Source organism: Channa argus, chromosome 22 (assembly GCF_033026475.1).
Source record: "Channa argus isolate prfri chromosome 22, Channa argus male v1.0, whole genome shotgun sequence".
Taxonomy (NCBI): domain Eukaryota; kingdom Metazoa; phylum Chordata; class Actinopteri; order Anabantiformes; family Channidae; genus Channa; species Channa argus.
This window is the reverse complement of record NC_090218.1, coordinates 161,916-189,705: the sequence shown is the minus strand read 5'-3', so window position 1 is coordinate 189,705 and position 27,790 is coordinate 161,916. Positions and strand designations below refer to the sequence as shown.

Sequence of the window (27,790 nt, the reverse complement as noted above, 5' to 3'; positions counted from 1 at the left end):
TTACAGATGATGAATTTAACTAATGTCTTACCAATTGGGTGTAGTCTTGAGTTTGTCCAATTTAAAGCTGAATAATAAGGATAATGACTTTTTTTCATGATGTTGGCTAGATTTAATACAATGCTTTGTGGCTTTCTGCAATTAAAACCACGATGAATAAAATATCTTGAAGTCATGCTGAGGTGACATATAGCCTACAGGTTTCAGACTTTCTGCCTGTGACCTTTCTTAGCCTTAAAACCCAACAAACATCACCATGCCGACTTTAATGGTGTGATTTGTTCTTGGTGTCAAAGAAAATAATAAGATCGTTCCAATCAATGAACTAAACTTAAGGCAAATCAGCTGGTTTATGTCAACATGACTTGTATGCTAAAACAAATCACAGGTGATGTATTGAAATCATCATGAAGCTGACCAGAGGTGCACTAGGGTCAACCACAGAGAAACCTGTAATATGTTACACTACAGAGCTGACTAGAAGTATGCTTTGGCCAACAGCTCTTGTGGTGACTAGGTGAATTCGGGCCAGCCAGAGATGAACAGGAGACCATGGCTGGTTAGATGAGCACAGATGGGCTGAAAATAGACAATTTTTGGCTAAGTCTGGTGTGATTTTAGGTGGAAATACCTGACAGTATTACTCACTGAATCCTGCTTAACGAAGCTATGATGTAAGTAACACATGTCTATGTAGGGATATCCCCTAATTATCCCCTAACCAGGAGTAGCAGTAGATGGTGAAACATAACTAGGCCAATATGACTGTTGGTGCCATACTATAAAAAATGTCATATGTTTGATGCATACTAGGCCTGCACTTATTATTGTTCAGATTAAATATTACTCCAAAAGACACCTAGCACTGTTTAACTAATTGAATATAGTACATACACCACCCTCTAGCCTTTATTGTTTTTTATGACAGTCATTATCCCCTCTCCCCTCCAGGCATCATCATCATATGGGGTATTATATTATGGGCCCCTATCCCCTGTGTGCTGCGCTGAGCCCCAGTGCTCTGATTATTTTATTAGCAGGTGGAGGAAGGGTAAAATCCTAAAATGGCCACTAAGACCTGCTCCCCATCACTATTACCACCACATGCAGCACCACCTCTGAAGCCCATCCCCTAGCGTCCGTCCCGGCAATGCGCCCGGTTTGCGCATGGGCGGAGAAACTGCCGCTGTGCGCTGTTATTATTGTAAGAGTAATTTCTTTTTTACGAAAATGGCGTCTAGTCAGGGAGGTGTGGGAGCTGTCACGGCTCTACAAAGCCATCACTACTCTAGCGGACCTCGCTGGAGCCCGGGAATCAGCCAGTTTCAGCACCAGCAGCACCACACGGCCCGCAGTCTGGACCGGGCTCTGGAGGATGCCGTGTGCTCGGGGATACTGAACCTGAGCGGTAGGAAGCTGAGGGAGTATCCGGGGGGGAGCTACGATCTCACCGATACAACACAAGCAGGTGGGTTGCTGTGCATGCACCGAGTGCAGGAAGCCGACGGGAGTCACTCCCTGGGAGCTTAATGCAGAAATGCTCTCGCCGACTTACGCGTGCAGCGCGCTTGCATTGTGCATGAATTTATGATTGATTTTCTGCACGGAGGCGTGTTAACGCTTAGGGGACAGTATTTATTGGCATGTACGATCCCCGAACCGCCGTCTGTAAAAGAGCATAGGATATAACCTACATCCTGGGTGAAGGCTAATTACTGACCACTCGGGCTCTCATCAGTTCACTGGGAAACGTCGGCTGCTGTTGTGTCGCGGTTTAGGTCGACGCCAGTAGCTCTCAGTAGCCCCCCTTGAGACACATGACTGAGACGCCAGGCGCACCCAAGTCAGGTGCTGCGCAGTGGTTTGCAAACCGAACTGCAGTTGATTTGGCACGGGGCTGCAGGAGCAGAATATGAATGAACTGAGAAGCCAGGTGTGAATCGTTGCTCAAATCGTAAGCCTGCGAGTACGCATGCTTTAAGAAAAAACGGCATAACCAGACAAAAGATGCAGAGTAGCTTCTTGCCGCCTCACCCCTTGCCTGCCTGGGTGCATATGCCCATGATCTGTCAGAGAAAGAAGATACTGGCCTGATTTTGGTTTCATATGTAGGCCAATAGCCTTTTTAAAGTTTTTGGTCATATTATCTAATGAGTTCCTACAAGGGCTCATTGCCTATCGATCCCTCTTATTCTGAGTTAGCGGGATTAGTGCAGTATTCTGAGATATGTGTGAGGATGAGGTCTTACACAACTTATACATTCCAGAATAAACCATGAAGCTAACAATATTTTGTTCAAAGGAACCACATGCAACATGATATTTGGGCTTGTATCAGTGTAGAAATGTGAATATTGTAGCAAAATGAAAGAAATAATGGTGAAACAGAATTCATATTAATCATCCTCTGTCATTATTATGGCATCTAAAAGACGCTAAATCTCAGAATGAGTCTCCTCCTCCGAGGTGTCCACATACCATATGGTGTTAGTCATTTGCAGCTCATGGCAAGCTGCTGGTTTGTTGGAGAGACTCTACCCCAAGGGATTTAGTGCTCTAAGAAATTGCTTCCTCTTCATATTCAGACTTTCTTTTAACCCAGAGAAAATTCTACTATTGAGTACAATCAGTGCAGTACTAAAGTACAGTAATGAAAAAAATCTGTTGTGGATTATAAAATATTCATTATAGACAATAATGTGACTATAGTCTCTGAAGACTACTTGTGGACAAGTAACAGGTTTGTTTAGTATAAGAAAACATTTTTGATGTATCTGCAGACTGTTGCTTTTCGGTGTTAGTAAGCCAGATGTATGAAGATCCTGACCCCCTTAGGGCTCTCAATGGATCTGGAGCCAGATTAGAACCAATAATTTCTCTAGTCATATGACTGGATATAATGATGTGATTTTAAAGTGCTTGTGAAAAGCCTATATCCTTGAAGAAGTTAATCTGTGAATATTATTACAAGTGAATGTTATGCCCGGTCTGGCTTTCATAGTGAGAGACAGACATGGCAAAAAGTTAGTGTGCAATCCCTCTGGACTCGTGACTGAATGTACACTTGTTATAATATACTTTTATTATCAATAAGCTCAGTCTCTATTGAAATAACAACTGGCCAGATTTGTAAGATTGGTAACATGCATGAGTTAGAGCCATCACCCTTTACATCAAATACAACCTCTGCTATGAAAAGATGCAGTTTTAAAATGCTGCATAGAGCCTTTACGTTTCTGTGTCATCACTGGCTTGATCAAACCAGGCACCTTATTCAGATTTAATCAAGCTATTTCTCCGGAAATTGCCACAATAATTAGTGGTTTTATAGTTTTTTATTTACAGTTTAGTTGTTTGGAAGTTGAATGCAAAGTCATTAGCTACATCTTAATCACTTTACTTTAACTTGTCTTGTTTTTTTAGGTCAATCTTTAAATATTAGCCCTCTCAAACTATTTGACACTAAGAGTCATTTTAGACAAAGATGCAGTTTATCCAAACTTTGCGTTTCCTGATTTTACATGGTTTCCATTACAGCTTAAAGACTGTGTTTAGCCTGTTAACGATTACCTATTTTTGCAGCCTTAGACATTTGAAAGTTGATGATTAAAAATAAATGAATCATTCAACTGAAAACTCTTTTGAAATAGGGTCTTTATACAGAGGAGGCTCTAACTGAGGGATCTGCATCTGACTGCATCTGTGTAGAAGCAGAGAAAGAGAGACCTGCTCAAACATGGGTGTCTGTTTGCGCTGTGTTACTTGCAGTTTGTCTCCAGTCACTTTGTTGGAAGCACAAGGCCATCTAGCCACTACTCTGACTTTGGAGAGGGGCTAAGGTGCAGTCCATCAAAGTAGGCAGATGCTCAGGTTCTTATCCCAGAGGGGACAAATGCACGCACGCACGCACGCGCACACACGTACATTAGACATTGTGAGGGGCTTTCACTGCGGTGCTATGTGTGTTTACATGTGTGGATTATTTTCAGACAACATAATGCTTCATTTACAGTAACAGCATGCATATGGTTGTGGTTTTACTTTATTCTCACATTTTTTATGATTCAGATGCAAAATTGAAGACTGAATAGAACCTGCCATCATACTGCAAATGTATTGCCTTCTTGTATGTTCTTGCAGCTTCTATTAATAGTTTGGTGTTATATTTAGCGGCCAAATAACAGCTCTAAATGCTAAACTAAACACAAGATACAAAGAAAGAATACATTACCTGAAGGTGCATGTGTTATTGATTTGAAAGCCAAGTGTGAACTGAAAGCTGAAAGATTTTATTGTGAATTGTGTCCAAACTATGCTGTCTAAAGCTGGTTCAAACAGGTGGTACAATGGACACAATTTCACATTGTTTTAATAATTATTTGTTGTCACATACTTGAGAAGATTGGTTGTTTGAGACTGTTTGTGAAGACCAGTCTCCAAAGGACACAAGTATCCAGGAAGAATTCTTGGATTTAATAATCAACCCTTGTAAATACTGTGTCAGGACTCGTTGAAGTGAAGCCACAAAGCAACCTGACTCAAAAAGCCGATGACTGGTAAAAACTTAATAATCATACGTGTTCCTTCTTTATTCTTAAATTCAGGTCAAATATTCCTGCTCCTGGCCTGTCTTTACTTGTGTCATAGCAGCTCAGGAAAGAATATGATGCTCAGAAAAAAGTTTTACACGATAGACAAGATATAGTACATACAGATATTATCATTTAAGTACATTGCTGTTTTTAAATACTTTGGGGTAGTTTTTTTTTTATTTTTTTGCGATTAATATGTGTAGCTTGGAAAACTTTCACATTCCTGGTGTTTCTTTCGTTTGTTTTCCTTGTTGCATGTCATGACAAGACATATGCATAGCTGTCCGCTAGTGCAAATCTTGTTATATTATTTTCCTGCTGTAAAAAGTGCCAACATTGGAATGATGCTTCTGATGCCACATTTATTATTTTAGATATAATTAAGCTTGAGTTCTTCTGCATTTAAAGGTTTTAATGTTTGCATCAGAAATGCAGATTTGACAAGGATCACATTAAGTAGATGAGAATCAAACATACTGTACCATATACTTTGAAGAACAACTTCATTTTATGATCATGTCACTATTGATTGGCTGTTACCCCTATGGGGACAAAAGCATGACAATAAAATCAAGGATTCTGTGGACATTATTTTATATCATAGGTGCTTAGAATAATCTGTGTATGTGCATACAGTATGTGGATGAATGAGTGTTGTCAGTTTGGCTGCACTGAGCCTGGATGAATTAAGTATCTGGAAGATATTTAGTGAACACATCTGGTGGGGGAATTGTAGATTCTGTATAACTTCAATAGATGGACCAGACTGAATTACTGGAATAGCTTTGTTCCTGACAGCACATCCACAGTTCACACACCTCTGGACTTACTGCCTCCCAAAACTACCAGGGATTTTTTTTTTGACACCCAATAGGGCTCAGAGGTCCCAATGAGTCATTCAGAACAGCAGCCTCATTTTAGCACATATAGGTGACTCTCCATCAAACACTTTGTACCTACCTGCTCTGACCACTCAGCACAGCTCTACACTATACCCAAAAGCTGCCATCCAGAACTTGGGCCTCATCTGCGGAGCAAAGTCAATTAAGCCCATTTAATTCAGTTTTTGTCCTGTTGTGTTTGTTTTACTTCTAATTCAACCTAATTGTAATAATATTGTAATAGGCATTACAGTAAGGAGAGTTGGGATTTAAATATTTTGGTGTCTGTTTCTTTCTGTTGTATGATTATTTAGACTGAAAGAATTTTTCAGCCTGAAATCAAAATCTTTCTTGTTCTAATAGAGACAGTAGTGTCTTGCTCCAGCACTCAGCAGTGCAGAGTTTGCTGTGTAATGAAGACATAGCCTGACATCATCTGCACTATCAAATGAATAGATTGCTGATTTGGCATGAGAGTGCAGTGCAGCATAGCAGGGGCTTGTTCAGGGGCCCATCTGCCCGGCAGACCCTGTCCTGCGGGAGCTCTAGCCAACCAGCAGGTGAATAAAAGCCCCACTGTGGGCTGCAGATGGTGCATTGCCCTGGTTGGAGGAGGGAGATAGACTCACAAAGAATACATCCACCCACCCCTGTCAGCCTCATGATTCCACTGCTACTGAAGAATCTCCAGTTGTAGGGCGGGAGGGAGGGAGGTGGGGGAGCTGTCTATTAACAGCTGGGTTACAGCATCAAGCCTACAGCGACTGAGCCTCAGGGAGAGACAGAATTTTCTCTTTATGGAAAACAAGTATGCTCCTTGACCTCAACTTTGGTCTTTTTCCACATGCTAATTTCTCTTTCCTTTTAACGTCTCGACTTATTTTCCCTTCATGCTGCTGACTGTCCATAGTCTGCTTCTCACTTCTCCTTATTGGGTGCTGTCAGAGCTCAGACCACAGTCGCAGAGTTAGGTCTGTCGGGACTACTGTTGTCTGTCTTAATGCACAGGTACATTCAGGCATACCACATGCAATCATGTAACTTTATTGTGCTGCTATTAAAGATTCAATTTTGTACATTCCTTATGCTGCTCGACTATCCACACTAAACAAAAACCCTGTTAATTGTAGAGCAGTCAAGTGCTGACAATAAAGCCCATATACAGTTGGTTATAATTGCATCTATAAAGGGACATACTAGCAGTAGTGTTTGTTTGTCCAGCAATATTGATGCAGCTCTTCAGTGAGTTTCAGCCGAACAACAATGCAGTTAATCTTATTGTGCAGATTTTCAGATATTTTAGGTGTTTAATTTTGTGTCCAAAAGTCCTACAGTGTTCTATCCCAAGCTTGTTGGTAGAACTATTAGATTTAATAATTAATACACGGCAGGCTGACTCATTCAAAAATTCCAAGAGGCTTGGCAGTTAAAAACACATCACTGCACTGAGCACTCATAGCTGCTGATCTGTTGGGCTTCAAATCAAGTCATAGACTACTCACAAAAAGTGAGGGATGTTCAAATTTTGGCTGAAATTTATGCAAAATGTAACAGTGATACAGTGATGTTATATCGTGAAAGTCGGTTGGTATACCACAGCGAAAAATGTCAGTGTCTCAGTAACTTATCATCTGTCCTTGAGATGAATTACACTTTGACAACGACGTCTCGTGATGTTGACAAGTAGACTTATTGTCTGCTGAGACATGGCATTGCACTCTTCTTGAAGGGCTGCACTCAGGTCTTTGAGGTTCGGGTGTGCAGGGTTATAACCTTCTACACGATGACTCAGCTGATCCCATAGGTTTTCTATGGGATTCAAGTCTGGAGAAAGTGCAGGCCACTCCATTTGAGGTACCCCAGCCTCCAGGAGCCATTCACAGATGATGTGTCTTCCATGAGCTGGCATTGTCGTCCATGAAGATGAAATCAGGCCTGTGTTGCTCATGCAGAGGCACAATGACTAGATTAATGATGTTATTCAGGTAGTGTCTGCTTGTCACAGTACCATTCAGAAGGAGTAGGGCTTTCCTGCATTGACTAGACACACCTGCCCAGACTTTAACGCCAACACCTCAACTGACGTGACTGACGTGACAGTCACGTAGGATGCGTCTCCCCTTCCTTAAATGCACCTGGAGTTTAGTTGCATTCATTATCGTTCTGCAGGGCACTGTTCACAACAAAGCGGTCATCAGCATGGTTCACTTCTATGCCTGTCTGTGACTCTTCTAGTTTCTCTGCATCACTGTTTTAAGCTGCTGATCACATTCTGTGACACTCCAAGCTCAGTGGCAACTGCTCTCTGAGAACATCCCATTCGAAGCCTTGGAATGGCCAGATACTGTTGATCAATGTTTAGGTGACATCTTGGTCTCCTGATGTCGTAGTGTGAACAGCATGAGGAAGAGGACTGTTTAAATACAAAAGGTCATTGAACCAGAACATTTAGTGGTCGATGACACACTGCTATTTTTGCAGTAAATCACCTTATTAGAGAATAGCATGTTATGCATTAAGAACTAAAACACTTAACAGTTGGACATGTGCATTCATAAGTTTATACAAGGTCAATTTAAGTTCACCTGTAATGGTTATAGTCCATTTTGTCCAAGTGCATTCTGAAATTTCATCTGAAAGTCGAATATCCCTAACCTTTTGTGAGAAGTGTATATTCCTAGACCCATCCTGTTTTTACCTCTGTTATGCATGATCTTTTAAGAATAGAAAGTGCTCTTCATAGACTACCATAAAGACATACATTATAGTTAAAATATTAAACATAGGGAATTCACATTTGAGAAGCCTCCTGGTTTCTGTTACTCCCTAAACGTTTAGCAATCACATCATTATGACTGTAGCCTGAAAAAGATCCACATTCCTGACTGGTGTGTGTTCCCTTGTGTTTTGTTTTAGATATGCATGTCTAGACAACACATAATTAGAGTACATACCTTATTACACTAATGAGTCTGCTGTTAAATATTATAGGAAACTGTAATATAATATACAGTATTATAAACCTTCACTCTTAAATCAGGTCTTAATCCCTAAATAGCCCTTCCAAGTTGTGAGGACTGGCCAAAATGTCCTCAAAAAAGTGGTTTTAAATTAAAACATGGCTACAGACAAACCAACTTGCAGTTGTTGAATCCTAAAGTGACTGGTATAAAATAAATACTAGTCTTTGTGTGTTATCTTAAAGGTCAGCGTGTATCTTCCTGTTTTCTGTTTAAACAAGAGCTGTTTGGGTCAGGTTACTTACTTACTAGAAGAAAGAGACACACACACACACACACACACACACACACAGAAAGAGAAGAGTAGTATTTGCATGGCCTTTAGCTGTGAAAGTGATTCAGCTACCTTAAGGGATACTGTGCCTCAACACATACGAAATGTAGACATCCATTATCAGCCTGAGTCTGTTGGATGAATGATGAATGACATAGTGAGCAGAATGCAAAGACATTTACTGAGTCCATCCAAAAGATAAACCCTTTCCTATTTATAAGCCCTTTGGATTTTCATTTGTTTATACCAAAATGTCCAGATGTTCGATTTTACTGACTTGATGTTGTTTCTCTTGTGTCACTTAATAAACATAATGCATTCGTGGTTTCACCACCCATGTAAGATTTGCGGGAGAATCTGTATGTCAGTTTTCCGTCTGGCTCAATCTGACTCTTAAATCCTGCTGGAAGTAATAACACTGCAGCCTTAAAGAGCCTTTAAGTGAGGCTGTGTTCATATTCATTAGGATAACATTCATATTGAGAACAGAAGCACCCTCTCGTAGCTGAATAATGCAGAACTGTGACTTTGCAGCAAATTGGCTCAGGTGGTAAACCAGAGCAGAGGTTACAGACAGGTCTGCACAGACTGTGTTACGCACTTTTAATTAAAGCTTGTCCCGTACTGATCCAGAATCAATATAGGGCCTTTTTTTGCCTCTCTGGCTTTCTCCCTCTCAAACATGAAACATATTAAAAATATTTAAGATTAGAACATCTTTGAATATTAAGTACCGAAATATTGCGTTTCTTCCATTTGAATATATATTTTTAAATGGTACAAAAAATAATGTTAAATAGCTGTTTATGTTTCCTACTATATAACCCATTAAATTTTAAAACTGTTTGCTAAAGGTTTAGCGGTACTGCTGGTCCAAAGGATTGAGACTTTTCAACAATTACATACACTTGCTGGCCACTTTAATAGGTACACCTGTACAATCTAGTGCAATCCAATACAGCAGCTCTGCCATGAATGCTACTTTTACAATGTTATAATTTCTTAGTCCTCATTCATTTTAAATATGGTGAGCAAAACTTTAGAACAACCTCTTCCTGTAATGCAATCAGTACAACTCCACCACCCACTATGATCTCAATCATAAAAAGACAGTAGAATTAACACCTTTCTGACCGTTTCAACTTAAAAACTGTGAAATTATAACATTGTAAAAGTAGACTTCATGGCAGAACTGTTGTATTCGATTGCATTAGATTGTACAGCTGTACCTAATAAAGTGGCCAGTGTTTGAGTTTGAACATTGTGGGGCTCTTTCCAGGAAGATCAATTTTGAAAAAAGTGAGACATTAGACAAGCTCCTAATCCTTCGAGGTCCCCAACTCCATTGTAATCTTAGACCAGCGTTCAATGACGAGGCATGTTACCCACCAATTTGTGATGGAAAGGTATTGATCAGTGCTTTAGGGCTGTGGTCTGTAATGTTTAAGGCATACATAATGAATGGTCTATGTCCACTGTATGTTTAAAGTGTACATATTTAATCAGCTTCTGTTTCTCCGACCTTGCAGATTTGTCCAAGAATCGCCTCACAGAAATTCCCCCAGAAGTGTGTCTGTTTGCTCCCCTCGAGTCACTAAACCTCTACCACAACTGCATTAAGTGCATCCCAGAAGCCATCATCAATCTGCAGATGCTCACTTTTCTTGACATCAGGTGAATCATTCCTTACAATGCATATTCAGTTTGCAATGTTTATTTGTGTTTGGTTTTATATATCTCAGGACTGCTTGTTCCCCTTTCAGTAAACTAACAAGTCAAAACTTCTTACGTGAAAGAGAGACATTTCCTCTTTTTGAAAATTAATTCCCAATGACCAGATCCTCACTGTTACATGCTTCTCTGTTCTGTTTTTAAAGTAGGTCACTGCTTTATCTTTTTAACAGTCGAAATCTCCTGTCAGTTTTGCCAAAATACCTGTTCAACCTCCCCCTCAAAGTTCTGCTTGTGAGCAACAACAAGCTTGTGTCCGTCCCTGAAGAGATCGGCAAGGCAAAAGAGTTGATGGAACTGGTGAGCACTCTGCATTTGTCACTGCCTATGAACTCATATTCTGAATTTTGTAAAGCCAAGTGATCCAATATCTTACACTTTGTCTCCCCTTGCAGGATGTGAGCTGTAATGAAATCCAGGTGTTGCCCGCTCAGGTGGGGAGGCTACATGCCTTACGAGAACTCAATGTCAGGAAGAACTGTCTTCACATGCTGCCTGAGGGTAAGTCTATTACTCTTGACACTCTCTGTTGTTTTTCTTAGCGTTCTTCAGATGTGCCCCATATTTATTTTGCTTGAAATGTTTGGCAAGCACAAATAACCCAATAGCCAGAAATAACATCTCTACAAGTTTGCTTGGTTTTTTGGCAGTGATGCTGGCACAGCCTAAATCTCCTCATTGAACATAAACAACCATTCCTTAGGGGGCGACTGTGGCGCAGGAAGGTAGAGCGGTTGTCCACCAATCTCACAGTTGTTGGTTCAATCCCCGGCTCCTCCGGTCACATGTCGAAGTGTCCTTGAGCAAGACACTGAACCCCAACTTAGTTGCTCCTGGTGAGTGTTGGCCAGCTGCAGAGCAGCTCCCCCATCGGTGTATGAATGTGTGTGTGATTGTGAGTGTGAATGGGTGAATAAGAAGCAGTGTAAAGCGCTTTGAGTGCCAATAGGTAGAAAAGCGCTATATAAGTGCAGACCATTTACCATTTACTGTAACAGAACAAACCATGGATAGGTGAAAGGTGTCAGTAAATACCTTTACTGTTCAAGTGTGTTTACTTTGTTTGAGCTTACCAAGAGTAAACTTTTTGGAGCAGACACAGACTAAAGGCAGTTGGATTCCCTCTGCATGCATTTGAATTTGAGTGTGTAAAATAAAAAAAATGTTGATAGGTGATATCACCCTTAAGTTTGAGAGTTTAGACACATTCAAATGAAGAAATTGAAAAATCTGTACTGCAAAGGGTTTGGTAAGTGTGGGTGATTCACACTCAATGAGAATCTAATGAAAAGACAACACTGCAGTAGTCTTTTAAAATGTTGTGGTGCTGTTTACATTAGATTAGCACCGAAATGACAAGCCCAGCCATTGCGTTGCTAATTGAATGTTGGAATCAACACTCAATCTGGCCTGTACTTACAGAGTTGGCTGACCTGCCTCTCATACGACTTGACTTCTCCTGCAATAAGATCACAGAGATTCCTCCAGCCTACAGAAAACTTATGCAGCTGCAGCACATCATCCTAGACAACAATCCTATGCAGTCTCCACCCGCACAGGTATGTGCAAATATTTCTTGGTTGTGTCTGTACATATTGTGTTTATGTGAAGTATATACGCTCACCAGCCACCTTAGTAGGTGCAGCTTGCTGGTAACAGGTTGCTATCAAAACTGCCTCGATCCTTTGTGGCATAGATTCAAGATGCTAGTAATATTCCTCCTAGGTTTTGGTCCATTTTGACATGATGGCATCACACAGTTGCTTCAGATTTGTCAGCTCCACATCCATAATGTGAATCTCACATTCCACCACATCCCAAAGCTGCTCTATTGGATTGAGATCTGGTCACTGTGGAGGTCATTTGAGTACAGCTGTTTATAGCTTTGAGTATAGCTTTGTAACGTGACACGTTACTTCTGCTGGAAGTAGCCATTAGAAGATGGGTACACTGTCATCATAAAGTGATGGACATGGGCAGGAACAATACTCAGGTAGCCTGTGGCCATTAAATAATGCTCAGTTGGTACTAAGTGGCCCTAAGTGGGCCAACAAAATATCCCCAACACCATTACACTGCCACCACCAGCCTAAATCAGTAATACAAGGCAAAATGGATTCATGCTTTCATGTTTTTAATGCCAAATTTTGACGCTAACCATCAATCGATCCTACCAATCTTCTATTATTCAATTTAGCCAATGTCTTGCAAAATTTTGCCTCGGTTTTCTGCTTGTAGCTCACAGGAGTGGCCTTTCTTCTGCTGCTGTAGCCCATCTGCTTCCAGGTTTGATGTGTTGTGCTTCAAAGATGCTCTTTTCTATGAAGGAATGGTTATTTGCGTTACTGTTGCCTTTTTGTCAGCTCGAACCAGTCTTAGCGTTCTCCTTTGACCTCTGGCATCAACAAGTCTTTTTTACTAAGAGAACTGAGGCTCATTTGATATTTTCTCATTTTCAGACCATTCTCTGTTAACCCTAGAAATGATTGTTCGAAAATCCTAGTAGATCAGTAGTTTCTGAAACACTCTAGCTCATCAGGCACCAACAACCAGGCCACATTCAAAGTCACTTGCATCACCTATCTTCCTCACTCTGATGCTCTGTTTGAACTTCAGCAGATCCTCTTGACCATGTTTACAATGGCTCAATGCATTGAGTTTCTGCTATGTGATTGGCTGATTAGATATCTGTGTTAACAAGCAGTTGAACAGGTGCACCTAATAATTTTCATGAACCTGGTACAGTTGCACCATCTAGTGGTTGCATAAACATATTCTGGATATTTGTATATTTCAGATTTGTCTCAAAGGCAAAGTGCACATATTCAAGTACCTAAACATTCAGGCATGCAGGATGGACAAGAAACCAGACACTTTGGACCTTCCTTCGCTCGGCAAACGCTGCCTTCCACAGCCACTTACAGATAGGTGCTGACAGATGGAATATTTTCATATTTTTTGTACATGCAAATTTGATTTGATCATTCACACTTATGAAATTGCACTGGGATGTTTTTATATTTTCAGCATGGAAGATTTTTATCCCAGTAAGAATCATGGGCCTGACTCTGGAATTGGCAGTGACAATGGTGACAAGAGGCTTTCTACAACAGAGGTGAGAGTTCAAACACACAACATTAACGGATAACACTGCCACTCCACAATGAGCGTATTGCTTTGTGTGGTAATGTAGTTGCATTTTCGTAGTTTTGCCTAGCTAGACAGCTGTTTTTGTTCTTGGAAAACCGTAATGAGCTTGCCAAGTGAAACATGGTTTGATTCAGGCTATGGGACTTAGAAGCAGATGCTTGTGATAAAGGATAAGACTGTCTGTAACAGGATGAAAGTCAGCACTGCTGTTAGCAATGCTTTGAGTGAAAAGTTTGAAAAACACAGAGATAGGTGTGTCAACCAGGAAGTACACATTCTCATAAAAAGGAGGGTCACTCAGCTCAGACAGGAATAAGTAACATGAGAAGAATTTCACAATGTATATGTGGGAGTGCACATTTGTCCCTGTTGCTGCTTTGCCAGGAATTCCCCAAGAAAAAAAACATCTATCATTATTTTTACAACAGCAGAACAACAGGGGAGATTTATTTTGAAGATGATAGCGTCAAGTTCAGTAATGTGCCTAGCTAGATCTCTGTGGGTGGCTCTCATACGTCAACTGATGACAGTTTATTGTGTTTAAAGGAAATGACGGGCATGGTGGTAAATATAAGAAGATAAATGGTTGCTACTCCTGCCAGCATAGACAGAAATTCCAGATTTGCTCAGATCACTCATTTGGACAGGTCTAATTTGTAAAGACAACTGTGTGCACACATTCCTATTTACATTTTGAAAACAGTACAGACACACAGACTAGCATTGAGGCGGATTTCAACACAACCTAGAGTTCAGTGGAGTTTTCTTTTTGTTTTTCTCCCACAGCCTTCAGATGATGATACAGTCAGCCTGCACTCTCAGGTTTCAGAGACAGCACGTGCGGATGCTCTCTCTATCCTCTCCAAAATGGACTCTTGCAAAGGTTACAGAAAATAAGTATCACATATTCCCTATAATAACAGGGATAATAACAGAGACACGGAGTAGTTGAATGAAGTGCCTAAAATGTGACAGTTTAAGTGATCAACGCGGATGCTTCCTCCCTCTATCAGATCAGGATCTCTATGACTTTATAGAGCCCAATCCCGATGAGGATCCTGCTCTGTCAGAGTGTGATGGGCAGCAGAATAGTCATGTGTCTTGTATAAAGGTATGAAGTTATCAATCTATCTACCTATATTTATATCTGTATTTATCCATCTACTGCATATTTGCCAATCATTTGGGAAACGGTATGTACGTATTTTAGGCCTCTGGCAGACAAAATTTCTTTACTGATATGTTGTGACTCTGTGTGTTTCAGGAATTGGAAAAAGTTCTTAATATGTCTCACCAAAGCAAAGATAAAGACAGCTGGAAAGAGGAGTCGGGGTGAGTTCACTGTTCAATGCAGCTAACGAAATACAACTTGTCTTAGCTTGTAATTTGAATCGGTGCTTACACATCTCTAAATATTTTGTTAGGGCAAGCACTTTTATTAATTACTGTACAAAATGCGAACAAATCATTTTGTGCACAGACACGTTGAAAGGGTTCTGGGGAAGAATTAATTGATAAGAGATTTACAGTAAGTTAGTCACCAGGGCAGTGAAAGAGATGCATTACTCAGTGGATGTTATCAGAATAGATGTAAATGACATCCACAGAGATGTGCAGCTGCAATTGCACAGTGTCAGTATAATGTTTTGTGAACCATGTATATTTATTTCAAGATCTCTCCATATTTAGACAAAGGTTGTCTACAAGCAGTCATAGTAGATGGCTGTTTGATCATACACTCAAACAACAAACCTCTAATGTAAGCAGAACCAGCTGCAAAAATACTAAATCTCCAGTCGTTGGGAGAATTCTGGTAATTGAAACATCTGATTGGCCATAGTCATAGAAATTTTGGGAAGTTTATCCTAACAATCACATGCAGCCTTGATTTTCTGTATGTGACCTCAACAACACTCAAATATCATGTAGTCAAAGAGATCTGTTTAGATTGAATACATTCATATTGCATAGATCAGAAGAATTGAGTGTTTTCACAGCTGTTTTCGTGGCTTTCTCCATTTATTGTCACGGGTCAGATTCAATTTTTCCAAATTCAAAGCACGGAAAATGGTGAAGTTGTGTATGGTTTTTATAAGCGCTACCTGTGATCCTCAACCTGTTTCAGTTCTGATAAGGAGCAGCCAGTTGAGGAAGAGGATGATGAGCTGAAGGAAGTGCTAGATCTGAGGAAGATTGCTGTTCAGCTTTTGCAGCAGGAGCAGCAGAACAGGTTTTTGGGTCTCACTCCTTCTTCTAGTAATGTAACCAAAGCCATCAGATTCTTACTAACACTGCACATTGTTTTTTATTTTACAGTATATCTTCATTCAGTGCACATCTTTAGTCCACCTCTGTCTACTGTTCCTTTAGCTTTAATACTTATGTTACATGTGTATTGCTGTATGTGTTGCTCATTCTCACTGTTAGAACTGTACACTGTTTTCCTTATCTCTAAAGTAATGCTCCGTCATCATCATCAAATGTTTACTGTGCAAAATCTCCGCAAATCAAAATCTTATCAGCTTTACTTCACTTCCTCTCTGTCTGCTCTTGTCCTTCCTGTCTTATTTGTCCCCCGACTCGGCTGCCCTACATTTGATGTATGGCTTCTAGACGACGGTCCTTAATTTGCAGAGCAGAGAGTCTTATTCACCGACGAAGAGTAACTGGCCGGGCACATAGGTAGAGGGGAAGACTTTCTGTGTGTTCTAACACAATTTGTGTGTCACACTGCATGAAGCTACACAAGTACATTCCCATACATTCCTGTATGAGGTTAAGTGTTTTTGTCCTTTGTCCACGATTGAATATTAAAAAACTCAGGCTGCTCTAGTTGTATGTCTGCTAATGTTAACATTTCAGAAATGTAATTAGCTCACTTTTGCAGCAAACTTTGTTTAGCATTTTGTAGGATTTGCTCTTTGCTGCTGAAATGGCAAAATTTCACCTTGTTTAAATCTCAACCCGTCATGAGTCATGAGTTTTTTTTTTACACAGTACTCTACAGTAACTCTAGCTGCATTTGTTTTTGTGAGCAGATTCCTGAGTCACTCTGGAAGCTCCAGCAGCAAACCGAGGCCCCCACCTCAGACCGCTCGCAGGTGCGTACTGTATTACATACACCAGCACAAGTTCAGTCCTGCTGAACAGAAGCAAACGTTTAATTTTGATATTATTATAATCAGAAGCCTAGTAATTGTCTTGCGCTTTCCTCTCTCAAAGAAAAAGGGAGAGACTCAAATATTAGATTACAATATTTTATAGGGTTGCGAATAACTAGAACAGTAATTTTCATTAGTGGTCGTCTTATTCTAAAGTGATAGAAGTGAGATTTTTGTATCTTGTTACAGGAAGTAACAGAATCACCCTTACAGACAAAAACCATGTCCAGCATCAATATCTATGAAGTCTTGGCAGAAACTAGTGGGACTCTGTCTACCAGGGGATTCTGGTCAGAAGTGGTTTTTGAAGACATTTCAGCCAAAATCCTAATATGGAAACAAATGCAACCAACTCATCTTTGCATGAAAACACGAGCACAGGGGTGCAATAAATGCTAGCTAATGTGATAGACACATAAACTTTGAAATATTTGGTTCAAAAAGCAGTTTGTTCACCAGAGGCCACAATTAAGCATGAGGGAGCTTCCCTGCAGGATTAGGGCTGCATTTGTGCAAATGGAGTTTTGAACCTGTCCAGAATGAAGGCTCTCTTCAGTGCTGAGAAGTGCAGACAGATTCTACTCCCTCATGCAGTACCATTGGGGGGGAGTCCGGCGGGCATTTACAAGTGTGCAAGTGTTTGCACTGCAATCTCTATATACTTAATATCTCTCCCTGAGAAAAAGAGAAATAACAGTTGTTGTGTCTTAATTTCAGTGCTTCTTTGGATGAAGGAAGTAGTGGAGCATCAGTGCTAAGCAGACAGGTACAAAAAGTTTGTGTCTCCCATTCCTCATGTGATGGTTTCCTTCATAGACAAGCCAGAGAATGATTTACCTTTCTTTACAGCCTTCCTCCTCGTGCTCCTTTGACGGGAGCCTGAAGATAGATCAGTCAGATTCAGAGCCAAAGTGGCCCGAGGTACCACCTGTCCTCAATCAGAATGAGGATCGCAGAAGGAATAAGTATCTGAGAAAAGATTATTTGAAGGTATGAGCATGTTACGTGTCTTTAGTTGCCCGAGGATAAATTCTCACCCTAGGATGAGAATTAAGCAAAACGTTTAGGACATTGAGTAAAATGTGCAGTGAAAACACATTGAAAATAGTACAACATCAAATGTTGGTATTTTTAAAACAATATGCTAATTTTCCATTTCACGCCAGCCGTACGTTTCAAAAAGTTCAGATGGGCTCAACACAAGACTGGAAAAGTTGCATAATGCTTAAAAACACCTGGTGGAAAACCTCACTACTAATTAGGTTAAAATTAGGTTAGAACTTTTGAGCAGCATGTCCAGCATTAATGTCACAGCTCATCTGGATTATGGACACAGGTTTCGGAGGTTCTACATCTTTGTCATAATTCAATAGATTTTTATGGAAATACAAACTGCTCCATCTTTGAGCACCATCACATTGCATTCTCTTTTGAAGTTCTCAAGGCAGATATCTTAAAACCTTGGACAATAAAATTTAGACTGTATGCAGACCACACTACTCTTTACACATTTTACTGCATTGTTAGTTTATTTTGAAATGGAAGAAAGTGCATCATCATCTGAATAAGAGAACAAACTGTACATCAATAGATGGTGGTATAAAACATGTTTTAATATGTGTACATTTTTGCACACATTTATGCATGACTTAAACAAAATGTAAATGTATGATGTTACTGCTGCACATGGTCATATAAATCTGTATCTGATGAGTGAAGATAAAATAAAATAAGATCATGGTGGTCTTTCTTGTTATAATTGCGCCCACATTGGCTACATCAGTATGGTATAGCACCTACAAGATAAAGATTTACTGAAGACAAAAGTTTTTCGTGTCTAATCAAATTTCATGAACAAAAAAGAAGTGAAGCAGTCAGTGTGAAACTGTAAAAAAAAAATTTTTTTATTCTTTTTTTGACAGTACAAGTGTCAGAGTTCTCGGAAGAACTCCAGTGGGAATGATGACTGCGAGGTGGGTGTGAGAAGCACTGTATATGGCCAAAACTTCAACTGCATAATTACTTATCACAAACATCTTTCACTACTATGATGGTGTGCTTTTCTGATTTAAATCAATGTGTTGCCTCTAGGAGGGCTTGCTCAATGCTGATTTCAGCACCACTTTGACAGTGTTTGGACTAAAGCCAAGATCAGGTAATATGCAGATTATCTTTCTGGCTAATGATCCCGGAACATAGACTACCGCAGCCCTATCTTCCTTAAACACGTGATGGAAACCTTTTATATTACATATGCATTTATGCGGGAGGAAATTCAATCAAGCATGTCTACTTCTATGAACTATTCTGTATAACTGTAAAAGATAATCGTAAAATGAATGTCAGTAATGATGGAAACTCTCACACCCTGATAATGCCAGAAATATAAGGGAAAATTAAAAAGTGTAAAATAGCTCAATCTGTTTAAAAATAACAATTTGTGGAAAAGCTATTTCTTCCCCATGCATTTCCTATGTCATTGAGTCCAAAACAGTTTTTTAACTTTCTAAGCAGGAGGTAGAGCAGCTGTCACACCCACAGGGTTCGTCGTTCGATGCTCAGGACATTTAAGTCCATATGATGATGTGTTGTATCAGTGCTGACCATTTATTTATTCGAAGTTGGCCGATAAGAAATATCATATTTATGAAAAACAAAGCTTGTAATAAAACTTAAGGCAGAATTGTGTTTTAACTAAAGGTTTATATCTGTTGAGAACACTTTCCTCTTCACAAGAAGCCAAAATTATAATAGGTGGAGTCCCACCGTCCTTTCTTTGGAAGTGGGAAAGGTTTCCGAAGAACTGTTGATCTGTTCTATATCAGTGCATTCGCTGTCAAGGACCAAGCACAACAGGATTGATAACTTTATTTTTGGGCAGTAGCAATCATGTTAGCGTGTATATTATGTCATTATTGATTTATAGATGTACTGATGGAAGTGGGGCAAATATTTACAAAAGGAAGTTGATTATTGCTTTAATGAAGTCCTTACAGCTTATCCCTTGAGTTCAGGGGGTTGATTTGACACAGTGTTTACATCGGATGCCTTTCCTATTATTATTTTTTTCTTTGTCCTTTCGGCTTATCTCGTGAGTTCAGGGTTGCCACAGCGGATCATTTTCCGCATGTTGATTTGGCACAGTTTTTACGCCGGATGCCCTTCCTTGGACCGGCACTGCACAGCTGGGGAGGGATATAATCTTATTTTATGTATTATTATGTGTTTGCGGCAAAATATACCATTAGAGGCGTCCGCGATTGCTTGTTTCTAGCTGTAACTTTGTTTCATAGCAGTTTTAGGCATTTTTCTGACAACAGATATCCAGATTTCTATTTTCTTTTTTCTTTTTTCCTGTACTATGTGTTCACATTTCAGAAAACTGCATTTTATTTATTTTTTCAGCTTTCACCAGAGGAAGTCGTCAGGAGTACAGTTCAACAGACCCTAGTTTTACTATGAGAAGGAAGATGGAGCACTTGAGAGAGGAAATGGAGCAGATAGGACTCCTACGCCAGGTCAGGGACCTTACAGTTTATTTATGCCTTTGCACAAGGAACTGATTCATTCCAACACCAAGGCCTGCCAGATTCTATTATGTGTTTATCTTTTAAGTGAATAAGTCACAGCTATATCTAATATCTAGAGAACTGTGTGTGCTGACTCATACTGTACTATGTATCTAACCTGCAAATGGTCAGGAATAATGGATAGATAACGAACGAAAATAATAGCTCCCTTTTTGGACTCTACGTTGATAGAAATGACAGAATGACTTATATTAAGATATTTAGGTATCAGTAATGTAAGAACTCTTTGAATATGCAATGTTTTGTTGTTGAATAGTATGCCAGTCATTTATTATTTGCCAGAGGACAATATGTATATCCTGGAGGTCAAACAAAAATTTTCTATATAAAACATTTAAAAAGCTGTTGTAAAGTATTTTAAAACCTGCAACCTGCTTGTAGGGATCAGAAAATCAGTTTTCGGAAGACCTGAAATTGGTAAAACTTTATAAAGCAGAAGAGGGATATAAATTAATAAGTCTTTAGTTGATATCGATACCAACTCTTATGACCATAAACCAAAAATAGAAGAAACATAGACATACCAAGTCTCTCCAAAGAAGTGGAAGTCCAAGGACAATACCCAAAAAAGGAGCTGGGAAACGTGGTTAAGTGCTACATAAGAATCAAATTCAAACAACAGGGCACCTGGGCAACTGTTTTGCTCTTCTTGCCATTTCAAAGTAAGGGAAATAAAGTTTTGTTCTCAACTGTTACATCTTTGGTTTAAAAAGATAACCAAAGAGCGTATCAGTAAGAGATCCAGTACATTCATTATCAGGAAGAACAAGACATGAGCTCAAGTTCCTGAAGAGACCAAACAATACCTTTGGGCACTTTGTTAATTATGCAGAGAAAGCTGCAGCCTGTTTAGGCGTCAGTGTCTCGTCTGATTTTATCAAGTTATTGGCAGAAGCTGCAACCTGTCATCCACCATTAAATATGGTATCTTTGTGAAACACAATAAAGTTGTTTGTTAGGCAAAATAATAAAATAAAATAAAAGATGGCTCCGACCCACCTGATTCTGAATAATAATAAGATGATCAAATCGGTGACATACACTATGTTCTCTGGACTTAAAAATAGCATGAAGGCATGACGTAAAGTTTAAGATGGCAAACATTATTCATAGGTTCGGGGTACTTTACATTAAAGTAGACGCGAAGAACAAAGAAAAGCCACTCAGGGGATAATAAACGCACATGCGAAAGCGTTAAAGGACAAGGACACAGTGTAGCAAAAAGTTCTAGCAACAAAAGAAACAGAAGGCATTCCCAGGCAACATTTTCGAACGTGACTCTAACAGATTAGACTTATCTTTATTGGCATTATTATTATTATTATCATTGGCATACTCATTTTTTATAAACAACATTAGAAATTGGGGCATGGTCTACTGTATGGGTCACTGGAGTGTATTATATTAAGGGGTGGTTCTATTGTTTTGGCCCTTGTCATGCATTTTAAATGTGGTGGTCAAAACATTAGAAGCATCTCCTAATAAAATCTCGTCAGTGTAGTGCAGTTTGCTGAGTTGTCATGTTTTCTAAGCAAAGCAAACATGATTTTCTCTGGAAAGTCAAAATATTATTTCTTGTTGTATAAACAGGATTATCCTTACCAGTTTATATGATTACTTAAACACACAGTGTCTGACAGTATTTAGAGTAGTCCCAATATTATGTAAACGTGCCCAAATATGAGCAACTTTTGCTTACGCATTGCAGGTCTTGACACTCACCTCAGTTCATTGCCTTCTTACACCCACAAACACTCTCTGCCAGAGTGAGCACTTATATGATAAAATAATTCAGCTGTGTCTCACAGCACCTCCTTGGTAAACATAGAAATATAAAAGAAATTAGAGTTGTGAATTCAGTAAAAATTAAAATATGTTTTTTATTAGACAGTAATGATTGGATTTTGTTAATGTGCTTTCAGAACATTGAATCCAGACTGAAAGTATTGCTGCCCGATGATGTTGGAGCAGCACTAATGGATGGGGTTGTCCTTTGTCATTTAGCCAATCACATTTGTCCTCGTTCTGTTGCCAGCATTCATGTGCCATCACCTGCAGTGGTAAGCACGTGCAAAAAGCACCTTTTTATACAAAGATAGAAATTCACCATTCACTAATACATTGTAGTTAAGCGCAATTATGTATAATTTGTTTAATAATGTGTAATTTTGCCTGCCTTAACTTTGTGGTCTGTCCTTGAATTGCTAACATGATTGATATTCTGGCTTCCAGCCAAAGCTAAGCATGGCTAAATGTCGTAGAAATGTGGAAAACTTCTTGGATGCCTGTAAGAAGCTGGGAGTCCCACAGGTAAGCATTTTAACCATATATTACTTTCCTTTGTGCATTAGACTATACTTTATTTAAATTTACATGCTTTCTTTTTGGCCAAGTGCCAAGGTCTGGAACATAAATTGCAATACTTCAGTAAAACTGTCTTTACTGAATCCTTGCAAGTTATATCATGCACACTCAGTAATCTGGTTTGCACCTTTTTACATGATTCTTACTAAAAGCTAATGAGGTGGCATAATAAGTGTTGAAATTTGTACAGCAACAATAGTAATTTACATATTGCGCTGTGAAAATACTGGGAGAAATCCAAACAAGAGCCCTTCTTGTAGTACTGGAAAAAGGAAACAGAAAATGCACTAAAATGATTCCCCACAAAAACTTAATAAACTATCCATCTACCGAATTTACACAGATACAAACACACATTTTCTTACTTACTTCGAGTGGTATCAGCTTATTCAGATAGTTTTGGTGTTCTTTTCAAGCCTTCCTCTGTTACAATCCATAAATTTGTCATTTCCCTTTGAAGCTGTTGTAGAAATCTCAGAATCCTAAATGATACCTATAAAGACGTTACAGTACCTTTTTAAAAATTTTCACCACCCACTGGAAGTTTTAACCTTTTATTTTATTGCTAGATTGAATCACTGTTGAAAAAACTGACAGAAATGTACGAAAAAAGACTTGTAAACAGAGCTCTACAAGCTAATTTAAATTCATTAACATTATAAAATGTGAATAAGTAATTAAGTATTTACCCCTTTTAAAGTAACTGTAAGGGGTTCACTGCCACAGACAGTTGCTTTCAAAAGTAACAGAACTTGATAAACAAAAGAGCACAAATGTTCTTTTGTCTTTATGGTGTAGGTTTTGGCCAGGATACCGATTTACTGGTAAGATAACTGAACTTTCCAGATCGAAGTGTGTTTATGCTATTTTCCTTTAAAAACATTCATTGAACTCAAGTGACCTCTATTTAACCAGTTCTGTGACTTTTGAAACCAACTGGCTGCAATGTCAATGTTTGTCTAAAAGACCTAAATTAAATTAACCACGATTCAATGTTGTAAAACAACAAAGGTGAATTCTTTTTCTAGGCACCGCAAAGGAGCTAATCAACAGATTTGTGAATTGGCACCTGGATAACTTGATGTGCCAGTTTCCTGTATATTATTATGATAAATAAGACATTATTCTCATAGTAAAAAATTGTGTGTTATTTGAGTGAAGTAGCCTTTTAAAAATAATATTATTTTTTATAAAATTGTGATATTTAAATCAGTGTAACAAGGATCAGTGTTTGGAACAAAGAACAAACAACTATAAATCATGCCGGATTTTAATTAAACCTGAGAAGGTGGAGAGTTGATCATAGATAAAGATCATATAAATATAAGAAAATAATATCTCTTAATCTCAGCAGCTAAAACTAAACCAATCTGCGCTGCTGATTTTGCTGAAAATCAGCAGCGCAGACTGAAAAAAGTAATTTCTCCCCTGACTCAGGACCAGCTGTGTCTGCCGCATCACATCCTAGAAGAGCGCGGTCTGGTGAAGGTGGGTGTGACTGTCCAGGCTCTGCTCGACTTGTCCACATCAAAGCCCACACATCTGTCAGCTGTTTGACATGAGCTTGAATGTTGCATCCAAATTGCAATCATCCAACCAATCCCTCTCCCCAGCCCAAACATTCTATCACCAGGGACCAGAGAGCCCCGTGGGGCGAGGACCCAGTGGTGGGCACTTCTCCAGGAGTCTGCTCCTGCCTGACTGAAACAGGAGACAGGAGTGTGAAATACAGCATCTCAGTCTCCTTATATGATGTCAGCAGCCACTCACTTCCTGTCCATCACATTTTTACCTAAATGCTGTTCCTGGTTATTTCTGGGGGTCATCCCGTATGTGTGTGGACTCACTGTGTGTTCCCTGAGATGCACAGTTTGGACTTGCTAAGGAAAGACCTTGAGTCTACAGGAAGACCTGTGTATCCCTCTCAACATTCTCTGTGATTATTGACCCTGCAAGTGCCAGAACTGAGAACATTTCCATGCTGGACACATTGGCAGTGAGGAGATGACGGACTCACCCTTTCACTAAGAGACCTAAGCTTCATTCTGGCTGTGCAACCACTAAACATTAACTGACATCAAGAGGTTCTTAGACTCTCAAGTCTCTATTCTTTTTGATGGAATTGATTTTTTCCATGATACTTATTTTTTAAATGTCTTTATATATGTGTTTGTCATTATGTTAACACTGTTCGGCCCAGGTCCTTACTGTATTTTCTTTACAGCAGCCTGACTTGCATTTGAGCACTCACATTTTCTCACCTTTTGAACAAGAATGCAGAGCTTGCCTCTGAAAAGAAACTAGAAGTGGATTTTATAGCTTTCGGGAAGTAATGCAACAGTAGACTTGCTGCCTGTTTTCCCTCGAACTCTGTTGTGGTTTTAACATCTTTAGACTATGTACAAATAATGTGCATGTCCCATGTTCTTTATGAAAACAACTCTCCATGCTCAAGGAAAAGGGACAGTTCACCACTGGGAGAACATGTGCTTGGCTACAGCCCAAAGCATGATGGTCCCGTTTGAAGCATTTTGTAATTGCACATGTCTGGTTTGTGTTTTTTAAAAACATTCTAGCTTTCTGAAGCTTTTGTAGTCTTTTATTGGTCATTGCCAATTATCAGTTGCCATTGTTGGTCAGATCATCAATTCGACACAAAGCAGTTTATTTCTTCGCGTAATCATGAAACACGTTTACAGTCTATGTTTGTGAGTGGAGGGATCTGAGTCAAGGGCGTCAACGTTAGAAAGTGATCCCAATGCTGCTTAGAAGGAATCACCCCAGCAGAACTTTCACATAACACGTTCTTACCACTAAGGCCATATTGCGGTATGTATTTCTGATTTGATTTATTTAGTCAGGGAAACAAAATTATTTGCTGTATTTCTTTATTTATTCTCTTAGTTCACAGTGTACATTGTTGCTTATTGTTATAAGTTATGTTCAGCTGCAGAACAGCTGAACGTTTACTGTAGATCCCATGTGTTTTCTGTATGTTCGGAGTCCACGTAATGAGTCTGTAGCCAAAAATGAGAAAATAACTCAAAGCAGCTGAAAGTGTTTATCTTTAAAATGCTTTAGAAAAGGTTTTAGAATTTGTTTATTATGATTTAACGTAAAAATGACTCGGTGTGAAAGTCTAAACAAAATATTTTACACCAATTGTTAGTAATACTGTCAACCGTGATCACAGCATACTGTAAAGTGAACCTGGATAATACATGATTCTGTGGGAAATATTATGCAAAGGTCCATGTTTCAGTTTAGATATGGTCTAAATCGAAACATCATGTGACAATATAACCTTTTATGTTTTAAATCTGTGTGTAGTTCCTTAGAATCAGATTATAATTTCTGCAGGGCAATACCACTTTTCTTGTGAGTTGGTTTGGATAGTAGTCTTTCCTTTGTTGGATGAGGTAGAACTCCCTCGGGCAGCTGTGGTGCACCACACCTCTTTAAGGGAGTTCTCCAACCTGTGGAAAAACAAAATAAACTGAAACAAACCATGTTTCTGGGTGAATTATAAAGAAGTATTTACCACCTAAAGTTTGACTATTAATTAATTAAAAGGCATGGCATTGAACAACAATACTTAATGCCACCTCAACACGGTGGAAGTCCACAGGTATTGTCATTGTACAGGAAACATGATATACTGTGCCTTAAAAGATGGTAATCCTTTTTCCCCACAGTCTTGTACTTTTTAAAATAGGTTTATAAAACTTGCCTGTATTTTTTTCTTCAGTAAATTTCAAATGTAGTGATTCACTTCCATGTACAGCTTTTTTACTTGTGAAATACTTTAGATTCTGTTCAACATAGCAGCCTGTCTGCTGATGAGCCTCATCTCCATTTGGAGAAAAGTTACGTTAGAACTTTGTTGTCTGTATTAAACATGTCCATGACCTGCTGAGTACTTATACTTAAGGTTTAATTTATTGATTCATTGAGTCATCTGGCGTCATTAACATGTTTTAGCTGCTCACTGGTTTTGCTTTACACCACATAGAAGAACTGTCACTGATCTGTCACATCATCTGGGTCCAAATTTGATTATTGTTCCTAGGTAAATACTGTCTCCTCATCATTTGAATAGCCTTGACTGGTTTTGACTGAGCATCATATTCCAAAGAACAGCTGCCACTGGGCTTCCTGTTCTTTAGGCTATAAATGTAAATATGCACAGATGAGTCTCAAGTCTCACATTTGTTTATGCAGAAAATTCTTGTGAATTTCAATGAGTGATATCAGGACACTATGGGTTACAAGGTGCTCGCTCCTGATATGTTGTGCAGAAAAACATCTTGCCTTCAGCTGTACCTTTTGTCCATTACATTCTTTCCTGCAGCTGCAGATGAGTAATTTTTAATCCTCAGAACTACCATATATATCAATAATCAGCTTTTAAGAGATTCGCATGTCTAGATAAATATCCACAGAGCAATTATTCTATCGTGAAATGTACCACAGTGGATTGAGTCATGAAAAGGCATCTATTGATCATAATCACATTTACCATCATTCTGAATGTTTATTTATAATGAAACACTTGCAAAATCTAAAACCAACTCAGTAATTGTAGCATTTAGCATTATGTTACCATAATCACATCACATGGTAAAGCATTTAAATTTTTTTATGTTCTTCAACAGAGTAATATTATTGGATAGCTGAAAGTAAATAATACAGCTTTTGGACATAAATATGTTAAGGCACAAAAAGGGAAAAGGTTTTTCCACCAAGTTTTGACTTCTTCATCATACTGTATCGATTTCTAGTGGGTTTTAAGCCATTTTGGAAGATTGCAAATAATTTAGCCAAAAAAAAAAAAAAATGACTTGAAACATCCTTTCAGTTCTGAGGAAAGAGGTTGGACCATCTGTTAAAGCCAGAATGACTGTGAACCAGCATGTAGCTACAGTATAATCATAGAAATTAGTTGCATTCAAGCCATCACACACCCTGCAAACTCTTTGTCCATGTACTGTTTGCAGAACACAGGTGTCTATCAGTGAATAACTCTA

At 39.0% G+C, this 27,790-nt stretch overlaps 1 protein-coding gene across 2 annotated transcripts; it reads left to right on the top strand.

Annotated features, from left to right (window-relative positions):
* The first annotated feature begins 1,136 nt into the window (after window positions 1–1,136).
* Window positions 1,137–26,680, top strand: lrch2 (leucine-rich repeats and calponin homology (CH) domain containing 2). 2 transcript variants are annotated; one of them, XM_067492139.1, is made up of 21 exons: window positions 1,138–1,468; window positions 10,297–10,441; window positions 10,672–10,798; window positions 10,894–10,999; window positions 11,921–12,057; window positions 13,296–13,426; window positions 13,526–13,613; window positions 14,435–14,531; window positions 14,662–14,759; window positions 14,913–14,980; window positions 15,774–15,878; window positions 16,262–16,330; window positions 16,687–16,749; window positions 17,527–17,575; window positions 17,659–17,799; window positions 18,732–18,782; window positions 18,901–18,964; window positions 20,215–20,327; window positions 22,322–22,459; window positions 22,632–22,709; window positions 24,201–26,680. In XM_067492139.1, exons 1-21 carry the CDS (start codon window positions 1,168–1,170, stop codon window positions 24,318–24,320), a joined length of 2,289 nt encoding a protein of 762 aa, XP_067348240.1. In that variant the 5' UTR covers window positions 1,138–1,167; the 3' UTR covers window positions 24,321–26,680. The 2 variants fall into 2 exon arrangements, with proteins under 2 accessions (XP_067348241.1, XP_067348240.1); XM_067492140.1 differs by lacking the exon at window positions 16,262–16,330 and having other exon boundaries at window positions 1,137–1,468.
* The last annotated feature ends 1,110 nt before the right edge of the window (window positions 26,681–27,790 follow it).

Coding starts and splice junctions, on each gene's coding strand:
- lrch2 (XM_067492139.1), top strand. CDS start 1,168: ATGGGCGGAGAAACTGCCGCTGTGCGCTGTTATTATTGTAAGAGTAAT. Junction 10,799..10,893: donor CAAAAGAGTTGATGGAACTG/GTGAGCACTCTG, acceptor CTCCCCTTGCAG/GATGTGAGCTGTAATGAAAT. Junction 16,750..17,526: donor CCACCTCAGACCGCTCGCAG/GTGCGTACTGTA, acceptor TCTTAATTTCAG/TGCTTCTTTGGATGAAGGAA.